The sequence below is a fragment of the Macaca mulatta genome, chromosome 7 (genome assembly GCF_049350105.2).
Source record: "Macaca mulatta isolate MMU2019108-1 chromosome 7, T2T-MMU8v2.0, whole genome shotgun sequence".
In the NCBI taxonomy this organism is placed as follows: domain Eukaryota; kingdom Metazoa; phylum Chordata; class Mammalia; order Primates; family Cercopithecidae; genus Macaca; species Macaca mulatta.
Genome location: NC_133412.1, coordinates 138097759 through 138116623, shown reverse-complemented (window position 1 = coordinate 138116623; position 18865 = coordinate 138097759). Strand labels below are relative to the sequence as shown.

Below are 18865 nucleotides of genomic sequence, written 5' to 3'. Positions count from 1 at the left end.
AAAAAACCACATGAGCCTTTCTTTGACAATTAAATTCCTGTTACTGCAGAAACTGTGTCCAACTCTCCTTCCAGTGCTGGAAGCAGCCAGGCTTGCAGTGGCATCCCGATGATCAAAACAATGCACTTGCCTCTCCCTCAGAAAGCATCCTACGTACCACAAGGGTTAATGGCCTAATTCTTTATTATCTTCCCCATCCACATTCATCACAAGACACCCTGCCCAGGAAGGCAAGAATGAGAGGTTATTGTTAAGACAGAATGAATGAGACAATGTCCAGTTCTGTTCTTCTGACCTGACAATGTGACCAAGGCAGGGGCTCTGTGACCAGAGAGGGGCCCCGGCTAGCCTCTGTGTGTCCCAGCACAGCTGCCTCCTTGTGCTGTGGAGAAACGAACCTGGCTCAGAAGTCTCTCATCCCAGATGCCTCGCCCTCAGGAGCACCAGAGGAAGCTGAGAAATTCGAGATGCTGCCTAGAGCCCATGCTGCCTCTCAGCGGATCTCTTAGATCCAATTCCTGGCTGCCCTTTCTTATTCCAGGTATCCCTAGGACTGGAGTCATGATCAGTCTTTTCTTCTTTAATATATAAATAGTGATGAGTGTCTGGGAATGAGGTGCCAGATCAAGAATGCCATCGGTACAAGGATCTTGGGAAGAAGCTCAGTTGCTTGGATCTCTAATCATCAAACAGGTGTAGGAAAACTGAGAGTCATGGCATTTGTATGCCACGCCAGTAACACGTCCAGTCCCATCAAGAGCTGCACGGTCCCTCCAAGTACCGGGAGCAGGGAGGTACTTCTACAGAGGTGCGTAGGAAAGGCAAAGGCATTTTTGTTCACTGGACGGGCACGTGCTTCCCCACAGAAGCTGTTCAAATGCATACTGTACTTTCTGGCAAAATCATGTCTCTCAGAGTTGATGATTAAGACTTTTCTCAAAGACCAGAGTCAAGAGTCAAAAGAAAAGACCACAGAAGAAACCAGAATCCTTCTCTTGGAAGTTCAAAGTCTTGTTCTACCCACCAGCTTACATTAGGTTTCTAAAGTGGAGGAGTTTCAGGAAGTTGCCGGAGGTCATGAGAAGAGCAAGGATTTCTTTGTGGCACTCTGTTTTTTTCCATTCCAAACAAATAAAACAGAAACAAAACAAAACCCCAAACTCAAAATATTTCAGAGAACACCCCAGATTTCCCAAAGCCAGACTCACTCTGTAGCCACTATCTGGGGGATGGGTTCATCTAGCAGTTCCAAGCTGTGCAGGATCCAATAGCAGAGCCATGGGCGGCTGGCATCCAGACACTGGGAGACAGACAGGAGAGAAAACATCCCTTATTCACAATCACTCCAAGACACTGCTGCCAAGGCCGTATCTGTCTCACTCCCAGCAGCCTGGCAAGGGGGAGGAGGGCACCCTTGCTCAAACAACAATCAGTGAATAAAGGACACTTTGCTTTGTGGCCTTAGCCAGGAGCTGAAATGACCATCTGTTAAAAAAAAAAAAAAATAGATAACAGGGCCAGGCGCGGTGGTTCATGCCTGCAATTCCAGCACTTTGGGAGGCCAAGGTGGGGGGGATCATTTAAGGTCAGGAGTTCAAGACCAGCCTGGCCAACATGGCAAAACCCTGTCTCTATTAAAAATACAAAAATTAGCTGGGCATGGTGATGTGCGCCTGTAATCCCAGCTACTTGGGAGGCTGAGGCAGGAGAATCACTTGAACCCAGGAGGCAGAGGTTGCAATGAGCCAAGATCGCACTACTGCACTCCAGCCTGGGCGACAGAGCGAGACTCCGTCTCAAAAAAAAAAAAAAAAAAGAAAAAAAAAAAGAAGAAAAGAAAAGAAAAAAAAGACAACAGGATTAAAAAGAAAAGGTGACCCTGAACCCAGTGGATCCCTCCCTGGCAAGCATCTAAGGAAGGCTGAGCAGAGGACTTCCTACAGGCCAGGAGGTTAGGGGCTGCTATTTTCTCAGTGTAGAACCAAGGAGATATATACTCTCTGAAGAGATTTTCTGGCTTAATTCAACCACTGATTCAACAAATATTTGATAGTATCTACTTGTGCCAAGCACTGTATTAGACACTGGGGGCATGATAATAAAATTTGGTTTCTACTCTTTATTTTTTTGAGACAGGGTCTCGCTCTGTCACCCAGGCTAGAGTGCAATGGTATGATCTCAGCTCACTGCAGCCTCAACCTCCCGGGCTCAAGCAATCCTCCTGCCTCAGCCTCCTAAGTAGCTGGGACTAGGGGCACACACCACCATGCCTGGCTAATTTTTTAAGTTTTTACAGAGACACGGTCCCACTATGTTGCCCAGGCTGGTCTTGAACTCCTGGGCTGAAGCAATTCACCTGCCTGAGCCTCCCAAAGTGCTGAGATTACAGGCATGAGCCACCATGCCCGACCTGGTTTCTGTTCTTGAGATGCTTGGGATATAGAATGCCTGTGGTTACCTGTAGGGGAAGAGAGCACCGGACAGACATATAAGTTACCTCATGTCTTTCTGGAACCAACATGTGTACATATACCTGGAGAAATGCTATAATGGGCAAAAACAGAGTTTTGAAGGAGCGCATGGAAGAGACTAATTCTGCCTGGGGAGCTAGGAAAGGCTTCCAAAGGTGACATGCAGACAGCTCTTGATCATAATCAAACCACAAATGATTATTGAGCATTCAAGGCTAGGCAGGGTAGGTAGGAGTACTGCCCCAGTTTTATAAATTAAAATATATAAATGAGGTCCAGAGATTAACCTTTTTCAGATTATAAAAATAGTAAATGTCAGAGCTGAGACAAGAACCTAGGTTTTTAGACTCAATCTAGTGTTCTTTCCATTGGCCCAAGCTGCCCTCTTCAAAACTGTGCTGATATCCCAAGCTGTGGCTAACCCGCCACCTGGAAGGCTGGCTGCTGGGCTACTGAAGACACTGCCAGGGATGCAGCCTAAGTTTGAATCCCAGCTCTTCACCTTACTAGCTATGTGCCATTGAGCAAATGACTTAATTTTGCTATGCCCATTTCATTATCTGCAAAAAACAAAAGAATGATCTACCTCACAGAGTTATAAGATTTAAATAAGAGAATGCAGCTGGGCGCAGTAGCTCACGCGTGTAACCTCAGAACCTCGGGAGGCTGAGGCAGGTGGATCACTTGAAGTCAGGAGTTCGAGACCAGCCTGGCCAACATGGTGAAACCCCATCTCTACTAAAAATACAAAAATTAGCCAGGTGTGATGGTGCACACCTGTAATCCTGGTCACTCAGGAGGCTGAGGCAGGAGAATTGTTTGAACCTGAGGCGGAGGTTGCAGTGAGCCAAGATCATGCCACTGCACTCCAGCCTGGGAAATAGAGCAAGACTCCATCTCATAAATAAATAATGAGAGAATGCATGGTAAGCTTTCAGCGGCACACTGTTCAATAAATTGTTAGCTGACATTGGTACCAACTGTATCATAACTATTGAGGACTTGAGTTAAGGATTGAAAACTGATAGCCGACAGGCCAAATCTAGCCCATGGATGTGTATTGTTTAATTGGAAGTAGCTGCAACATTTGTCAGGAGAGTCACATGAAAACGTGGATTTCCAGCTTCATTTGGGGGGGGGGGGCGGGAAGATGATCAGGCAACCCTGGGTCTGCATTCCTGGATGGCAGCAATAGGCAGGAACAGAGTAAAGGCACGGGGCCTCCAGTTAGCCTCAGTCTCCATGCAGCCCACTTCACTGATTTATGCTGCCTGCCTGGGCCCCACAGGCATTTGAGTTGGCAAATCATTACCAGAAATAATCAAATGTGGAACCCAAATAAAAAACAGATTAAAAACAGAGACGCTGCTCTGTGTCAAGCAGGGCAGAAAGACTGGAGCCTTCCTGTTCACATTCACCCTTTGCCTGCCACTCAATCCATCCAACATCTGTCCCTCTCCACCGCCACCCAGCCCTGAGGTTGCTCTGGGAAATATTTAAGATCTACTCTTAAATAGTAAGTGTTAAATTGCAAGGGCCACTCTCTATACTGGCTCTCTAGTCAGTATAGAAATTAGATCTTATGGCTGGGCACGGTGGCTCAAGCCTGTAATCCCAGCACTTTGGGAGGCCGAGATGGGCGGATCGCGAGGTCAGGAGATCGAGACCATCCTGGCTAACACGGTGAAACGCCGTCTCTACTAAAACATACAAAAAACTAGCCGGGCAAGGTGGCGGGCACCTGTAGTCCCAGCTACGTGGGAGGCTGAGGCAGGAGAATAGCGTGAACCTGGGAGGCGGAGCTTGCAGTGAGCTGAGATCCGGCCACTGCACTCTAGCCTGGGTGACAAAGCGAGACTCCGTCTCAAAAAAAAAAAAAGAAATTAGATCTTATTATAAGAAAGGGTTTTTGTCTCTTTAATGAAGATATGAAAAGTAATGTACTAGAAGAAGTGGTGAAGTTGGAAAATTTGTAACCACCATGATACAGACCTAACAGGTTTGGACAATACTCCTCAACAAATGAGCAAGAAATTAGATCAGCTTATAGGGCAAAGGGTTAAGGGTGAACAGGTAACTGGCTTTTAGCCAGCTGTCAAGGGGGTCTAGATAAAGCACGCAAACCCCTCACTCATCATCTAGTAACAGAAGAAAGCCCCACCCTATCTAGGGTGCTCCCCTCACTCTGGAAGAAACTGGGTTCTGCCCTTTCAGGGCTAGAGTCCCAGCCCTGTGACAGCACTCTACCTCCTGCCAGAGCCACAGAGAACAAAGAGTGACTCTGCAACAAGTCAGCCCCAACAGTCTTTTATGTTTAAATAGAAAAAGGAGGAAGAGGCCGGGCGCGGTGGCTCAAGCCTGTAATCCCAGCACTTTGGGAGGCCGAGGCGGGCGGATCACAAGGTCAGGAGATCGAGACCACAGTGAAACCCCGTCTCTACTAAAAATACAAAAAATTAGCCGGACGCGGTGGCGGGCGCCTGTAGTCCCAGCTACTCAGGAGGCTGAGGCAGGAGAATGGCGGGAACCCGGGAGGCGGAGCTTGCAGTGAGCCGAGATCCGGCCACTGCACTCCAGCCTGGGCAACAGCGTGAGACTCCGTCTCAAAAAAAAAAAAAAAAAGAAAAAGGAGGAAGACTTGGCGGACAATATGACAGCAAGAGTTCCTGGGTAATGTGTTTACCTCATAGGCGTCTGTGAGTTGTCGAAGGCCTCTTTTCAGATAATGGAAGTGCTTCTCCCTCTGCAAAATAAGCCTGGAAAGACAAACAGCTTATAAGCCCATTCTAATAGCTTATGCTTCCACCACACGCACGTGTACGCACATACACACACACAGGTACACACTCAGCTTCAGGACGTCCCTCTGCAGTCACTGATTGGATAACCAGCAACTTCTCTGGTTCCAAAGAGCAACTAAACCCGAGAAAAGAAGCTCTTGTCTGAATGTCTCTAAAGCATCTGAAAACCACGCCAGCTGCCATTTTGAGTGAGATTTTGGTCTCCTAAAGGCAGTGACTTTGGGCTAACGGAAAAGCCACAATGCGCACACGCAGCCAGGCATGGCTGACAGTCCACCCAGAAACTTCCTCCAGCATCTAAGAACAGATATCTTTGCGGCTCCCCATCCTGTAAGCAATTTAAATCTGAGTCTCGCCACGTCCCTGCCTCAGCCGCTGTCATTTCAGTCACCCCTTCTGGGATGACTTCTTCAAGGTCTATAGTGTGTGCCCTGCCTGCCTCTCAGTTATCCATCTATTATTCCCTCCCTGAAATTCCACCTCCCACGTGTGACCCACAGCCCTGGCCAGAGGACCGTGTTCTGCAGCCAGTCGCTGTCCTTGGCTCTGAAGTCAACAATACTGGCTTTAAGATGGAATGTGCCGCCCATGGCCACCTGCACAGGCCGGGCAAAGCATGGAGGCTGCACTTCTTTCTTGGTCTGGCAGAAGGAGCCTGTGTGACTAGAGAAGGAAGGAAAAAGCACAGATTGTCAAGATGTTCCCTGCGCTTGCGGATTACAGAAACAAAGGAAACAGAGCCATTCCCTTTGCTAGGTAGTCAATTCTACAATTGTTTATCAAACTCCCACTGTACTCGGCTCAGAATAAGAGCCTTCATGTAGTCTTTTTTTTTTCCTGAGACGGAGTCTTGCTCTGTCACCCAGGCTGGAGTGCAGTGGTGTGATTTCAGCTCACTGCAACCTCCACCTCCCAGGTTCAAGCGATTCTCCTGCCCCAGCCTCCTGAGTAGCTGGGACTATAGGCATATGCCACCACGTCTAGCTCATTTTTGTATTTTTAGTAGCGACAGGGTTTTGCCATGTTGGCCAGGCTGGTCTCGAATTCCTGACCTCAGGTGATCCACCCGCCTCGGTCTCCCAAAGTGCTGGGATTACAGGCATGAGCCACTGCACCCGACCCTTCATGTAGTCTTTACTTCAAAAACTTTCAATTCAGAAACGAGGTAAGTATATCAATGGCTACAAGGAAAGAATGGGTAGATTTTTGTAAGGGAAACACATAAAATACTACTGGAGGCTCAAAAGAGAGGGGACATCTCATGAAGAAAGGAATGATCAGGAAAGTTTGTGTGAAAAAGGAGGAATGTGCGATGAGCGGCCCTGGCAGAAGGAGAACATTTTAATTCAACTTTAAATAGCTGCAGGTAGCTAATAACTGTTATGCAGCACAGGTATAAAGCGCGCAAGAGGAGTGACAGGTGGGAGAATCTGGCCTCAATACAGGGATGAAAGAGGAATGGGAGAAAAGCAGCTGGGACCCTTTTTCTTTTTTTTAAACAAGAATCTGGGATGCTGACTGAGGTATTTCTACTCAATTTACTAGGCAAAGGGAAGTCCTGAAGGTATTTGAGATGAGAAAAGAAATGATCAGAACTGCACTTTAGAAAAACAGTAGGTACTGAGTATGTGTCTACAAACTGAAGTAACTGAAAACACTGCAGTGGGCAGAGAGATGGGGTGGGGAGGCAGGGTTAGAAGCGCTAAGGAGCTGACACAGTTGGGGCTACTTAGGGCCCAAACTAGCGTGTGACCCATGGTCAGCTGACTTTCGGATGTGTGGGTTTTAGGATGCTGGAAGTGCATTCAGGTGGGGATGTCAATCAGGCTGCTGGACACCCACATGGGGCTCAGGAGAGGGATCCAGGTTACACACACAGACTGGGAAGCATTTATCTGCATGGAAGTGACAGGTGAAGCCACAGAAGATGAGAGGGCAGAGATAAAAGTTTGAAAACAAAACTGTGGGAAGACCCATCTCTAAGGGTTTAGAGGAGAACGAAGAGCCAGTGAAGGAGAGAAACAGCAGAGTTTACATATGCCGGGGAAGAGCAAAGGAAGTGTCATGTCACAGGCCATCAGGGAGGACAGAATTTCAGGAAGGTGTTTAACAGTGGCAGACGCTGCAGCAAGACTGAGGGAAAAGACAGCAAACCAGAGAAGGGCCGGAGACCTCCAAGAACATTCAGAGCAGAGGTGAACGCAAACTGTAAACAAGAGAAGGCTAGACTCAGTTTCTCTTTCAGGAAAGTCCACTCAGGATGCAGGGAGCACTCATCTGTGTGGGCAGGGTGTCCAGCACTGGGGTAGAGGCTGCTCTGTCCCCTAGAGCGACAGTCCAGAGGTGGACACAGATGTGAAAATGACAAGTAGAGCCCTGTCCAATAAACACTGTGATCAGCTATGAGAAGAGATGGAGAGTCAGAAAACTCTTTCCAAAGGGAACAGCATTGAGGCTAAGGCTGGAAGGACATGAGTTAAACAGGCAAAATGAAGAAAACATCATGACACATTTAAGTTAGTTTAGTTCCGCTGGATCAAAAGTACAAGGCAGTAAGCAGAGAAATTCCACACTAAAAATGCAAAAGCCCAGAGGAAATCCATCAGGGAAGGTCCGTAAAGAGGACGGAGGAGGGCTGGGATGAGAGTATAGTAGGAGAGGTGAGCCTGGAAGAAGGAAGGATTCTACATTCTTGGAGCAAGAAATGATGGGTTCGAAGCTAGCGAAATACAGGACTCTGATGTGGGAAGGAGGAAACAGGAAATTCAGATGGGTCAACCTCGATTTTCTCAGGAACTAGGAGTCAAGATGGTGGGAGAGCTGTGGAATGGCCACAACGGTGGGTATGTTAGGGAATCTACATGAGACGAATAAAAGGATTATAAGGCAGTTAGCGAAGGGCCAGTGAAATTAAGAAGTGTAACATGTTGGTGAAGCCAGTCAGCAGCCTCAGGAGAAACCAAGCCTGCTGACACCTTGGTCTTAGACTTCTGGCCTCCAGAACTGTGAGAAAATAAATCTCTGTGGTTTACTGTGCCCCATCTGTGATACTGTGTTATGGCAGCTCAAGCTAATACCCTCTCCGGTCCTTCATTCTCAACTCACCTCTATCCAAAAATCTTTTCTGTGTAGGAAGTTAAGAAAAGATAGAGCTCTTCCTATTTTTACCTGAACAATTCAGCCCCAAAACCATTCAATTACATGGAGCAGAATAAGAGAGGCTTCATGCAGGACTTGAGGGGGTGCAGGGTTGGACGCAGGGTGTCAGCTCAAGTAGATGAGGAGGGCCCCCGTGTCACTGTGCAGAGGGTGACAGGAGAGCAAGTGGGTAAATCTATTAAGGCTACAGGAAGTCAGGTTTCCACTGTCTGAGAAGGAACTTGCACATCTGTGTGTACTGGGTAATGATTTAAATAGTATTTCTTATGAGGGGTGAGCCCACTGGGCTTCCAGACTCTTCACAATGTGCCTCCACCCACATTACTCTCCAACCTCATCTCCACCCCTGAGCTCTGGTCATGCTGCCTTCTTTGAGCTCCGTTCCTGGCTTTACCACATGCTGTTCCCTCTGCCTGGAACACTCTCCCCATCCTTTAAGTTAGCCACCCCTATTCCACCTACAGATTCAGCTTAAATGTCACTTTCTCTAAGAAGCCTTCCCCAACTTCCCAATCCAAATTAGATTCTCCCAGTGATTCTCTCTCTCAAACTATCCCATTGGTAACTGTGTATTTGTGTTCATTTGTTTAATATCCACCTCCCCCACTAGACTAAGAGCCCAGCAGGGGCAGGCCCAGGGCTAGCCTTGCTCATGCTGGCTTCCCTCAGCCCAGCAGAGTGTCCTGTCCTTTGGAGACTCTCTAGATACTGATGCTGAAAGGATCACATAAAGGCAGCAGAATGGAATGACAGCAAAGCCACTTCCTCCCTGCAAACCTGGGCCATCCTGGGAAACATACATTTGATTGTGACAGATGAGAGGACAGGAGATTCAGTCCATTGTTAGTTCCTGGGGACTTTCTAAACTCACTAAAGCCAGGGGCCTCTCTAGTCAAAAAATAAGCACCTGGCATGTAAGTAATAAAGCAATTGAGGAAAGGTGAATTTATTTGTAAGACCTTGGAAAGAACAATAATAAGAAGAGAATACATCCTCTACCTGCTCAGGATCTGGGAACTTCTAAAATTGTATCACATACAGGAATGGCAGAAAACCCGGGAGCTAAGCAGGTGCCTGTGAGAGACCTGCCTTGAGAACTTTAACTCAGAGTATTCTGGCTTCAGAGCCATTGCCAGCACTTAACCTCCAGGGCTCTATTAGCACAGGGACATTATCAATATTTCTCACTTCTGAGGAGCACCAGGCTCCTGTGCCCAGGAGAAAACAAATTTAAAATTACATGTGAGATAGGTATCTGTGTAGTTTATGCATTTCAGGTTTCTTATTAAAGCCAAGGTGATACATGCAAAAGGGTACATTCAAAAGGGTGTGAAACTGTGACAATACCCACAGGGAAGAAAAAATGAATTTTCATGGGAAAGCAGGACATGAATAAACAAAACCATGAAAAGCATGGTCAAAAAGTTCCTTGGGACTGACTACCTCACTCCAGGTAGACAGTCTCAACTTTAGAGAAGAAAATAATTTCTGGGAAGGGGATTAATTGTAGAATGTACTGACATTCAGCTACAGCCTTGACTTTGAGCCCAGTCTGCTATTCAACTTTGGCCCTGGAACGCTGAAAAGGCAAATGCCGACTTCAGCATCATCACAGGCATCCCTGGACCTGTGCGTGGTCTGTGGTCCTGGGCGTGTGTGTGAGTCTGTCCCACTTGATCAGCATCATGACCTCAGACACACAAACAAGCCCTGCCGTCTAGATTTACTACTAACAGCTGACCATGCACTTTAGCTAACAGTGAAGGTTACTTCCTGCATTAAAGTGTCAGACTTTAAAATTTGGCTATTAAGATGTTAAATATTGAGACTGTGATAATAATTTAAAATTCTGATAAATTTTCTAATTTATTCTTATATCCTCGCTCATTCTATGATGGTGATGTTTGGCTTCAGCCTTATATTGATATGTTGATTTATATACTCAGCCATTCAGTCAAAATGTATAGTAGTTCCAACATGAATTAGCACCCTTTAAAACACTCAATTTCATAGGCAACAATGATAAAACAGGTAATTGTGAAATTCCTGAAACTAACCCAGAGCCCTGATATATTCTATTTCCACAAGGATCCAAGCCCAGGAGGAACACATTTTTTTCCCCACCCATACCTGACCTACTATCTATGAATCAGGGGATTTCACTCCTTTAATATCATCAACCATCACTCCCAAAAAACAACTGCTTCCTCCCAGACTATAACCTCCCATTTCCCCTCATATCTCAGTGTGAATAAAAGTCTTTCTTCAGCTCATGAGCTAAGGAAAAACAAATTTTCAAAAATGAATGAAAGAGACCAAGGGCTCTATCCTGATGGTAAATGAAAAGGGAATGTCAAATCATCAAAGGTTCGTGTAGGAAACAGAGGTTGTGTGTCCCCAGAGCCCAGGCAGTAGACAGTAACTCAGTCCAATCGGGTGAGTCATCGGCTTCAACTACAACAACAAAGCCCCTCTGAAAGCAATCACCCACACCCTCACCATGATGAAGCCTTGTCCCCTCTGGGGAAGCTAAGCTTGAACCAGCTTGTGCCTAGGGGCAGCGAACTGCCAAGGATACCGTTATATTTAAGAGTGCTGTTCTCCCAAGCTGTTTAAATAAATGGCGTCATTTGCTAATCTCTAGCTGTGTCTCATGACAAGAGGAATAATTCATTTTATTGAGGTCAGAGCATTGGGTTAATGCAGAGATTTGGTTTAGCAGTTAAGGGTAAGACTATACTACTAAGCTGATATTTTTCCTCCTTTCCTTCCCCAGGGAACGAAGATGAAGTTAACCCTCCCACCTGTCTTTCTCTATGAACACTTGCCTCTTCCAACTGTTTTCTGCCATGGCTAATCAGAAAAAGTTTCTTAAGGAAACGGTGGCAAAAAAAAAAAAAAAAAGACACAAAGGTAACAAAGTTGGACCCATTTATAATGTTCTAGTAAGCGGAAGTACCTAGACACTGACTTGCTAGGATTGAGTCTGTTAGGAGATCTCAAGAAGTCAAGAGACATGAGGAAGGAGGAAAGGCTGAACTTCAGACCTGCGACTGACTTCCCAACCACAGTGAATCAGCCAGTGGCCTAACCACACTTTGTTCAGAGATGTCAAGGAAAAGTGTTCTCTTGGCCAGGTGCCGTGGCTCACAGCTGTAATCTCAGTACTTTGGGAGGACTGCTTGAGGCCAGGAGTTCAAGATAAGCCGGAGCAACACAGTGAGACCCCCATCTCTACAAAAAATAAAAACAAAAATAAGCTAGGCATGGTGATGCATTCCTATAGTCCCAACTACTGGGGAGGCTATACTGAAAGGATTCGCAGGAGTTCAAGGCTGTTGTGGGCTATGATCAGGGTACTGCACTCCAGCCTGGGCAACAGAGCAAGACAGGGCAAGGCAGGGCAGGACAGCACAGGACAGGACAGGATAAGACAAGACAGACAGAAAGGAAAGAAAGTGAGAAAGAGAGAGAGAGAGAGAAAGAAAGAGAGAAAGAGAGAGGGAGAAAGAGAAGAGAGACAGAGAGAGAGAAAGAGAGAAAGAAAGAAAGAGAGAGAAAGAAAGAAAGAAAGAAAGAAAGAAAGAAAGAAAGAAAGAAAGAAAGAAGGAAAGAAAGAAAGAAAAGAAAGAAAGAAAAGAAAAGAAAAGAAAGAAAGAGGAAGGAAGGAAGGAAGAAAGGAAGGAAGTTCCATCATTAAGATAAAATGGTGACCACACAGTTTTAGGCTACTGATCAATTTTGATGGCTGGAAATGTAACAAATAATAGTTTCAAAGAAAGAATCTGTGACTGCATGAGAAGTACTAATACGAGAATGAAATAACCTTATGAAATTCTAGTGTGACATATTACAAAACACTGGAAGAGAAAATAAAGGTTCAAATTAAATAATAAATTTCTTCCTATAATTCCCTTTTCAAAATACCTAACCTCACAGGACTCAGAAGACTTCAACTTGCTAAGCTCCAAGGAAAACGAAAGGCATTCTATTTCTTGTTTGAAATTTCATCCTTGGGATATGCTACACAATTACTAACAGGGAGCAGACATGGAGAAACTCAAACTTCCCATGTTTTTCCAGTCAAATAATAATCTACATCAAAGAAATCCATCCCTTGCCATCTCCCTGAACTCTAAACGTGTTTCAAAGTGCAATACGGAAAAGAAAAATCTGGGCCGGGCACGGTGGCTCATGCCTGTAATCCCAGCACTTTGGGAGGTTGAGGCGGGTATATTACCTGAAGTCAGGAGTTTAAGATCAGACTGGCCAAGATGGTGAAACCCTGTCTCTACTAAAAATACAAAAATTAGCCAAGTGTGGTGGTAGGCGCCTGTAATCCCAGCTTCTTGAGAAGCTGAGGCAGGAGAATCACTTGAACCCAGGAGGCGGAGGTTCCAGGGAGCCGAAATCATGCCACTGCACCCCAGCCTGGGAAACAAGAGTGAAACTCTGTCTCCAAAAAAAAGAAAAAGAAAGAAAAAGAAAAACCTGAGAGTTCTCATCTGAAGACCAGAGCAGCAGGCCACCACTCAACAAAAATCTGGAATTCCCCTCTCCATCTTCAGACCTCAGAATCCAGACCCCATGTAACACCTGGCAACTCAGCTCGAGTGGAGAATCGCTCTAAACAGTATTCTACCAGAGGCAGGAGAGGGGGTCATAGCATATCCAGGTAGCCACAAGGACAAGAAACACCATTAGTGCAGCAGATGCTCCTCGTGGTTAGATTCCCTCAAGGAGGAAAGAAGAAAGGCTTCCGCAGGATGGTGCTTTCCCAGATCCCCTCAAACTCCTAACCACAGCTTACCTTGGTACAAGGTGGTTGAACTTGTAAGAACTGAAGACCTCTTGGATCTTTTCTTCTACTTTTGCCTGGAAAGGATGCAGGAGATAGGAGAGAGAAAACAAAAACAGATGAGACCTCCATCAGCTTTTTCTTCCTATTGCCACAAATGCCTATTGGCGAGGGTTGGTTGTTATGGTTTGGAACTTCAGAGTACTGTTAAGACAGGGGTTCTGCAGGATGACAGGCTTAGGACAAGGCAAGAGGGAATCCCCTGTACCATGCTGGCATCACAATGGACTTTTCCAGAAACTGAATCCATAATATCCAAACTAATGGCAGTTTTGGTGTTTGGTTCCCTGGCACTAGTTACTCTGAGAGCAGATGAAGACAGATGTCTCTTGCTTGTGTAGGAGACCATATGCCACCCCGAAATATGCCTCAACGGCATAAGGATTATTTTGAGAAACTGCAGCTACAGGAGAAGCTCTGAAAACAGAGTATACCAGTCTGTGAGGGAAATTGACATCTATAAAGGAAATCTCCATTTGTGAGAGTGTTTCCCTCTCTGTACCAAAAGAGAAGGATGACTAAATCAGAGGAAACTATTATCAATGGAGAAGGCACCTACTGAAATCTGCAAAACAAACCTTACTCTTATTTACCATACTTGTCCTGTTCACCTCCCCATAACTGGCTTCCCCCACAAACTTCTCTGTTTTTAGTTGAAAATGCTATATAAGCTGGAGTTCTAGATCACCTCTTTCAGAATTACTCATTTTCACCTGGGTATCTCCTATGTATACATGAAGTATACATGTTAACAAACTTCTGCTTGTTTTTCTTTTGTTACCCTGTTGTTTTGTTATAGAGGTTCCAGCCCAGAAATTAGAAGGGTAAAGGGAAAATGATTTTTTTTCCTCCCCTCCACTTCAAATATGTATTCTTCCTGCTCTATGAAGTTGTTTGGATGTTCATTAACTCACCACTCTCAAATACATAATTAGTTTCTGCCAACAGTCATGCTTCTTATTGTAAAACTGAACAGTTAAAATATTAAAATCATTTGGGAGATTTATAACATCAATTATTCCGAAACACCAAAACAAATAGCAAATTCTGGTCCTACGTCATGCACAGGACTCCACAGTCCCATAAAATGAAGGATCTCAGAAAGTCAGGTCACAAAAGAAATCAGATCTTTCTCTTCTGAAGACCACACCACAATGCTAAAACCAACCCACATGGTTGACAAAAATTGCAGGCTGGGTTCTGGACAGAAATACAGTTACAATTAAGCATGAATCAGGCTGCACTTCAGCCCACTTCCTGGTTGCTAAAAGTCTGACCATTTGTATCCCATCATTCCTATAGAGCCAGGATCTCTGACATTAGAATCATAAGACTTTTGTTGCCAGGCGCGGTGGCTCAAGCCTGTAATCCCAGCAATTTGGGAGGCCGAGATGGGCGGATCACGAGGTCAGGAGATCGAGACCATCCTGGCTAACACGATGAAACCCCGTCTCTACTAAAAATACAAAAAACTAGCCGGGCGAGGTGGCAGGCGCCTGTAGTCCCAGCTACTCCGGAGGCTGAGGCAGGAGAATGGCGTGAATCCGGGAGGCGGAACTTGCAGTGAGCTGAGATCCGGCCACTGCACTCCAGCCTGGGCTACAGAGTGAGACTCTGTCTCACTTTTGTTTAAGGATCATCTAAGATGTTTTTCAGACTTTGAAGTCCAGCAATCAGTTTGAAAACCCCCACAGAGGAACAGAATCTGCCTGAGAATACAGCTTCCTTATCTCCCTGTCAATGACTTCACCCTACATTTTTCAACCAATCAACAAACTCCACACTCCACACTTCAGCCTACTCCAAAACCCTTAAAAGCCCTAACCCCAAATTACTCAAAGAAGAGTTTGAGGATTCTTCCCATCTCCTCATGAGGTGACCCTATGACTAAACCTCCTTCTCTGCTGCAACCCCCATCTTTTTTTTTTTTTTTTTTGAGACGGAGTCTCTGTCACCCAGGCCGGAGTACAGTGGCGCGATCTTGGCTCACAGCAACCTCCGCCTCTCGGTTTCAAGAGATTGTCCTGCCTCAGCCTCCCAAGTAGCTAGGATAACAGGTGTCCACCACCCCGCCCAGCTAATTTTTGTATTTTTAGTAGAGGCAGGCTTTCACCGTGTTGGCCAGGCTGGTCTCCAACTCCTGACATCAGGTGATCCACCCACCTCGGCCTCCCAAAGTGCTGGGATTACAGGCATGAGCCACCACGCCCAGCCAACCCCTTGGTGTACTGACTTGCTGAGTGGTTTAGGCAACGGTTGTGGTCACAATGTGGTCTCATGGGAGAGCTCCTGTATACAAGGTATAGTAATGAGGGAGGGTCTGGTTAATAGGACTGGGATTCACCTTCCTTGGCATTCCTAGTCTTTGTAGTGAGACATGTTTTTGTTGAGATTTCAAGATACATAAAAATCTCCCTGGGAAACTTCAAAAATGAGTCATTTATTTCTGAAACACCCATTGAGGTAAAGCTCCTAGTCCCTTTGAGAAGCATGCAAGAATTATCTGTGATGATGAGGGGAGCAGTGATATGAATCATCTAAAATAGCAGCCAATCTAAAATTAATTTACATCTGGTTTTAGAACATGCTTTGATATTTGCTTCTGAACATGAATTTGAGGGATGATCTGTTTAAAAGGTTACAATACTTCAAAAACAGACTGACGTCACCATGAGAATCTGACTTGGGAGAAATAAGAAAGTTGTCCCAGAATCATCATAATTCTTTTTCCATTCCCGACACTCACGCAGCTAAAATAAAGCACCAGCCTAAATGAAACACAGACTGCATTTCTCAGTCATGCCTATAAGCTGAATGAGATAGAAAAATATACAAGAAATTGCTAAGATCATTAAAGATTTGCCTGTGATATACATCATCCCTCAATATCCATGGGGGATTGGTTCCAGGATCTCCCACGATACCAAAATCTGTGGATGCTCAAGTCCTTGATATAAAATACTGGAGTATTTGCACAAAACCTATACCACCCTCCCATATAATCACAAATAGCTTAACTACAGGGATTCATTCTGAGAGACGCCTTCTTAGGTGATTTCATCATGGTGTGAACATCAGAGTATACTCACACCAACCTGGGTGCTACAGCCTACCACACACGTAGGCTGTATAGTGTGGCCTATTGCTCCTGGGCCACAGACCTGTACAGCATATTACTGCATTGAATACTGTAGGCAAATGTAACACAATAGTAAGCACCTGTCTATCTAAAAGTATCTAAACATAAAAAAGGTAGAGTGAAAATACAGTACTATCATCTTTCCAGACCACTGTGGTATATGTAGTCTGTTGATTGTTATATGGCACACACCTGTATTTTAAATCATCTCTAGATTACTTATAAAACCTCCTAGTACGATATAACTGCAACTGAGAAAAGAATAGCTCAGAGCAGTCTGAGTTATGTGAGGTATGCAAAATTTATCAGGCCCAGAGAGACCGAGTATAGGACTTCATTTATGCTCCCAACACCCATGTCCGGGGGCAGTTGTTTAAAGGCATTTCATTCCTCCCTAGCTGCCTCATCCATTATCTTCATGTTTCTGGAATTTGTGATACAAAGAATAATGTATACCTTATGTAATTTTAATGTAAAGTCTTGGTAAACAATTTAGGAATAGCCTCTTCTTTTCCTTTATTTATTTTTCTTTCAGTCAGCTTTTTGGGTAACTATTCTTTTTTTCTTTTTTTTGAGACAGAGTCTTGTTCTGCCAGGCTGGAGTGCAGTGGCGCCATCTCAGCTCACTGCAACCTCCACCTCTAGGGTTCAAGTGATTCTCCTGCCTCAGCCTCCAGAGTAGCTGGGACTACAGGCGCATGCCACCATGCCCGGCGATTTTTTAAAAAATTTTTTGTAGAGACGGGGTTTCACCATGTTAGCCAGGATGGTCTCGATCTCCTGACCTTGTGATCCACCGGTCTCCGTCTCCCAAAGTGCTGGGATTACAGGCATGACCCACAGCACCTGGCCCTGGCTATTCTTGTCCTTTAAAAACCTACTTGTAACTGTTGCTAATTAAGAGTGTATAATCAGGGCAACTTGAATCTATGCTCTTGGGTTGCAATCTTCAAGCTTGGCCCAAATAAACTCTCTACTTACATTAACTTTGCCTCAGCTTCTTCCTTTTAGGTTAACATAATAACGAGAAAATAAGTCTGCACTTATTCAGTACAGACACAATTTTTTTTTCCAAATATTTTTGATCTGTGGTTGGCTGAATCCACAGATGGAGAACCCACGGATATGGAGGACCAACTGTACTGTTTCATCTAAGTGAGTTAATGAATTCTGAATGACACAAAATCAAGTGGGAAGAAAATTCACTTACTTTATCCCAATACAAGCCTATTAAAATCCATATGACTTAATAATATTCAAAGGCTAATGCATGAACCCACCTTCCCCTTAGCATTCTGGCACTTAAGATGCCTAGGCAGGAAAGCTCCCAGCCAGGAACTCCTTAATCAGAAGTCCCATCTTCAGCTTTCTTGCGGGAAAGCAGCCAAGTACTATGCAAGAAAAATGGAGGTTTATTTCTAAGCTAAGACACCTGACAAAAACATAGAAATATGTCATACTGAAAGGTGGAAAATGCTTAAAATTTTCCCAACATAGTGTCCTTTTCTTTGGCGTTCCTAATCATTTCTTCAGAATGAACAAGTGATTTTCCAATGCAGTTAGTAACTGACTCATATCTGAAAAATCAAGTTATGAATTCTGATGACTGTGTATTACAGGTCAACTGTTCATAACAATGAATAATTGTCTCTTAAGAACTGGTAATATTCTGGTATATTTCTCTTTTTTTTCTTAACAGGTCCCATGGAGAACTAAGAACTAGTGTATTTTTTAACAGCTTTATTGAGATATAATTCATATACCATTCAACTCACTCATTTAAACTGCACAAATCAATGACTTCTAGCATATTCATAGATTTGTGCATCCATTACCATCAATTATAGAACATTTCACTTCCCCGAAAAGTAAACCCACACCTCTTAAGCATCAAATCCAATTTATCATTCTCCCCACTGCTAACCACTAATTTACTTTCTTTGTTTTTGAGATGGAGTCTCACTCTTGCCCAGGCTGGAGTGCAGTGGTGTGATCTCAGCTCATTTCAACCTCTGCCTCCCAAGTTCAAACGATTCTCCTGCCTCAGCCTCCTAAGTAGCTGGGATTACAGGCACCCATGACCATGCCCGGCTAATTTTTTGTATTTTTAGTAGAGACAGGGTTTTGCCACGTTGGCCAGGTTGGTCTTGAACTCCTGACCTCAAGTGATCTGTGCGCACCTTTGCCTCCCAAAGTACTGGGATTACAGGCATGAGCCACCATGCCTGGCCCATTAGTTTACTTTCTATCTCTATAAATTTACCTGTTTGGAATTGTATATAAATGGAATCATAAAAGCTGTGGTCCTTTGTGGCTGGCTTCTTTCACAAACATGTTTTCAAAGCTCATCTATGCTGTAGCATGTACCAGTACTCCGTTTCTTTTTATTCACATTATTTCACCAAATAATATTCCATTGTGTAGATATATCACATTT

General features: G+C 44.7%; 2 protein-coding genes across 4 annotated transcripts in view; one reads left to right on the top strand and one right to left on the bottom strand.

Annotated features, from left to right (window-relative positions):
* MAX (MYC associated factor X) overlaps window positions 1-11903 on the top strand; it is a 97785-nt gene extending 85882 nt beyond the window's left edge. For both annotated transcript variants that reach the window (XM_077938122.1, XM_077938119.1), the window contains one exon: window positions 11208-11903. In XM_077938122.1, the coding sequence (XP_077794248.1) occupies window positions 11208-11288 (81 nt within the window). In that variant the 3' untranslated portion in view covers window positions 11289-11903. The remainder of the gene's footprint in view (window positions 1-11207) is intronic.
* Window positions 1-18865, bottom strand: part of FNTB (farnesyltransferase, CAAX box, beta) — a 76580-nt gene that overhangs the window by 45952 nt on the left and 11763 nt on the right. For both annotated transcript variants that reach the window (NM_001257705.1, XM_015143839.3), the window contains 3 exon segments: window positions 1209-1300; window positions 5155-5227; window positions 13242-13306. In NM_001257705.1, the coding sequence (NP_001244634.1) occupies window positions 1209-1300; window positions 5155-5227; window positions 13242-13306 (230 nt within the window).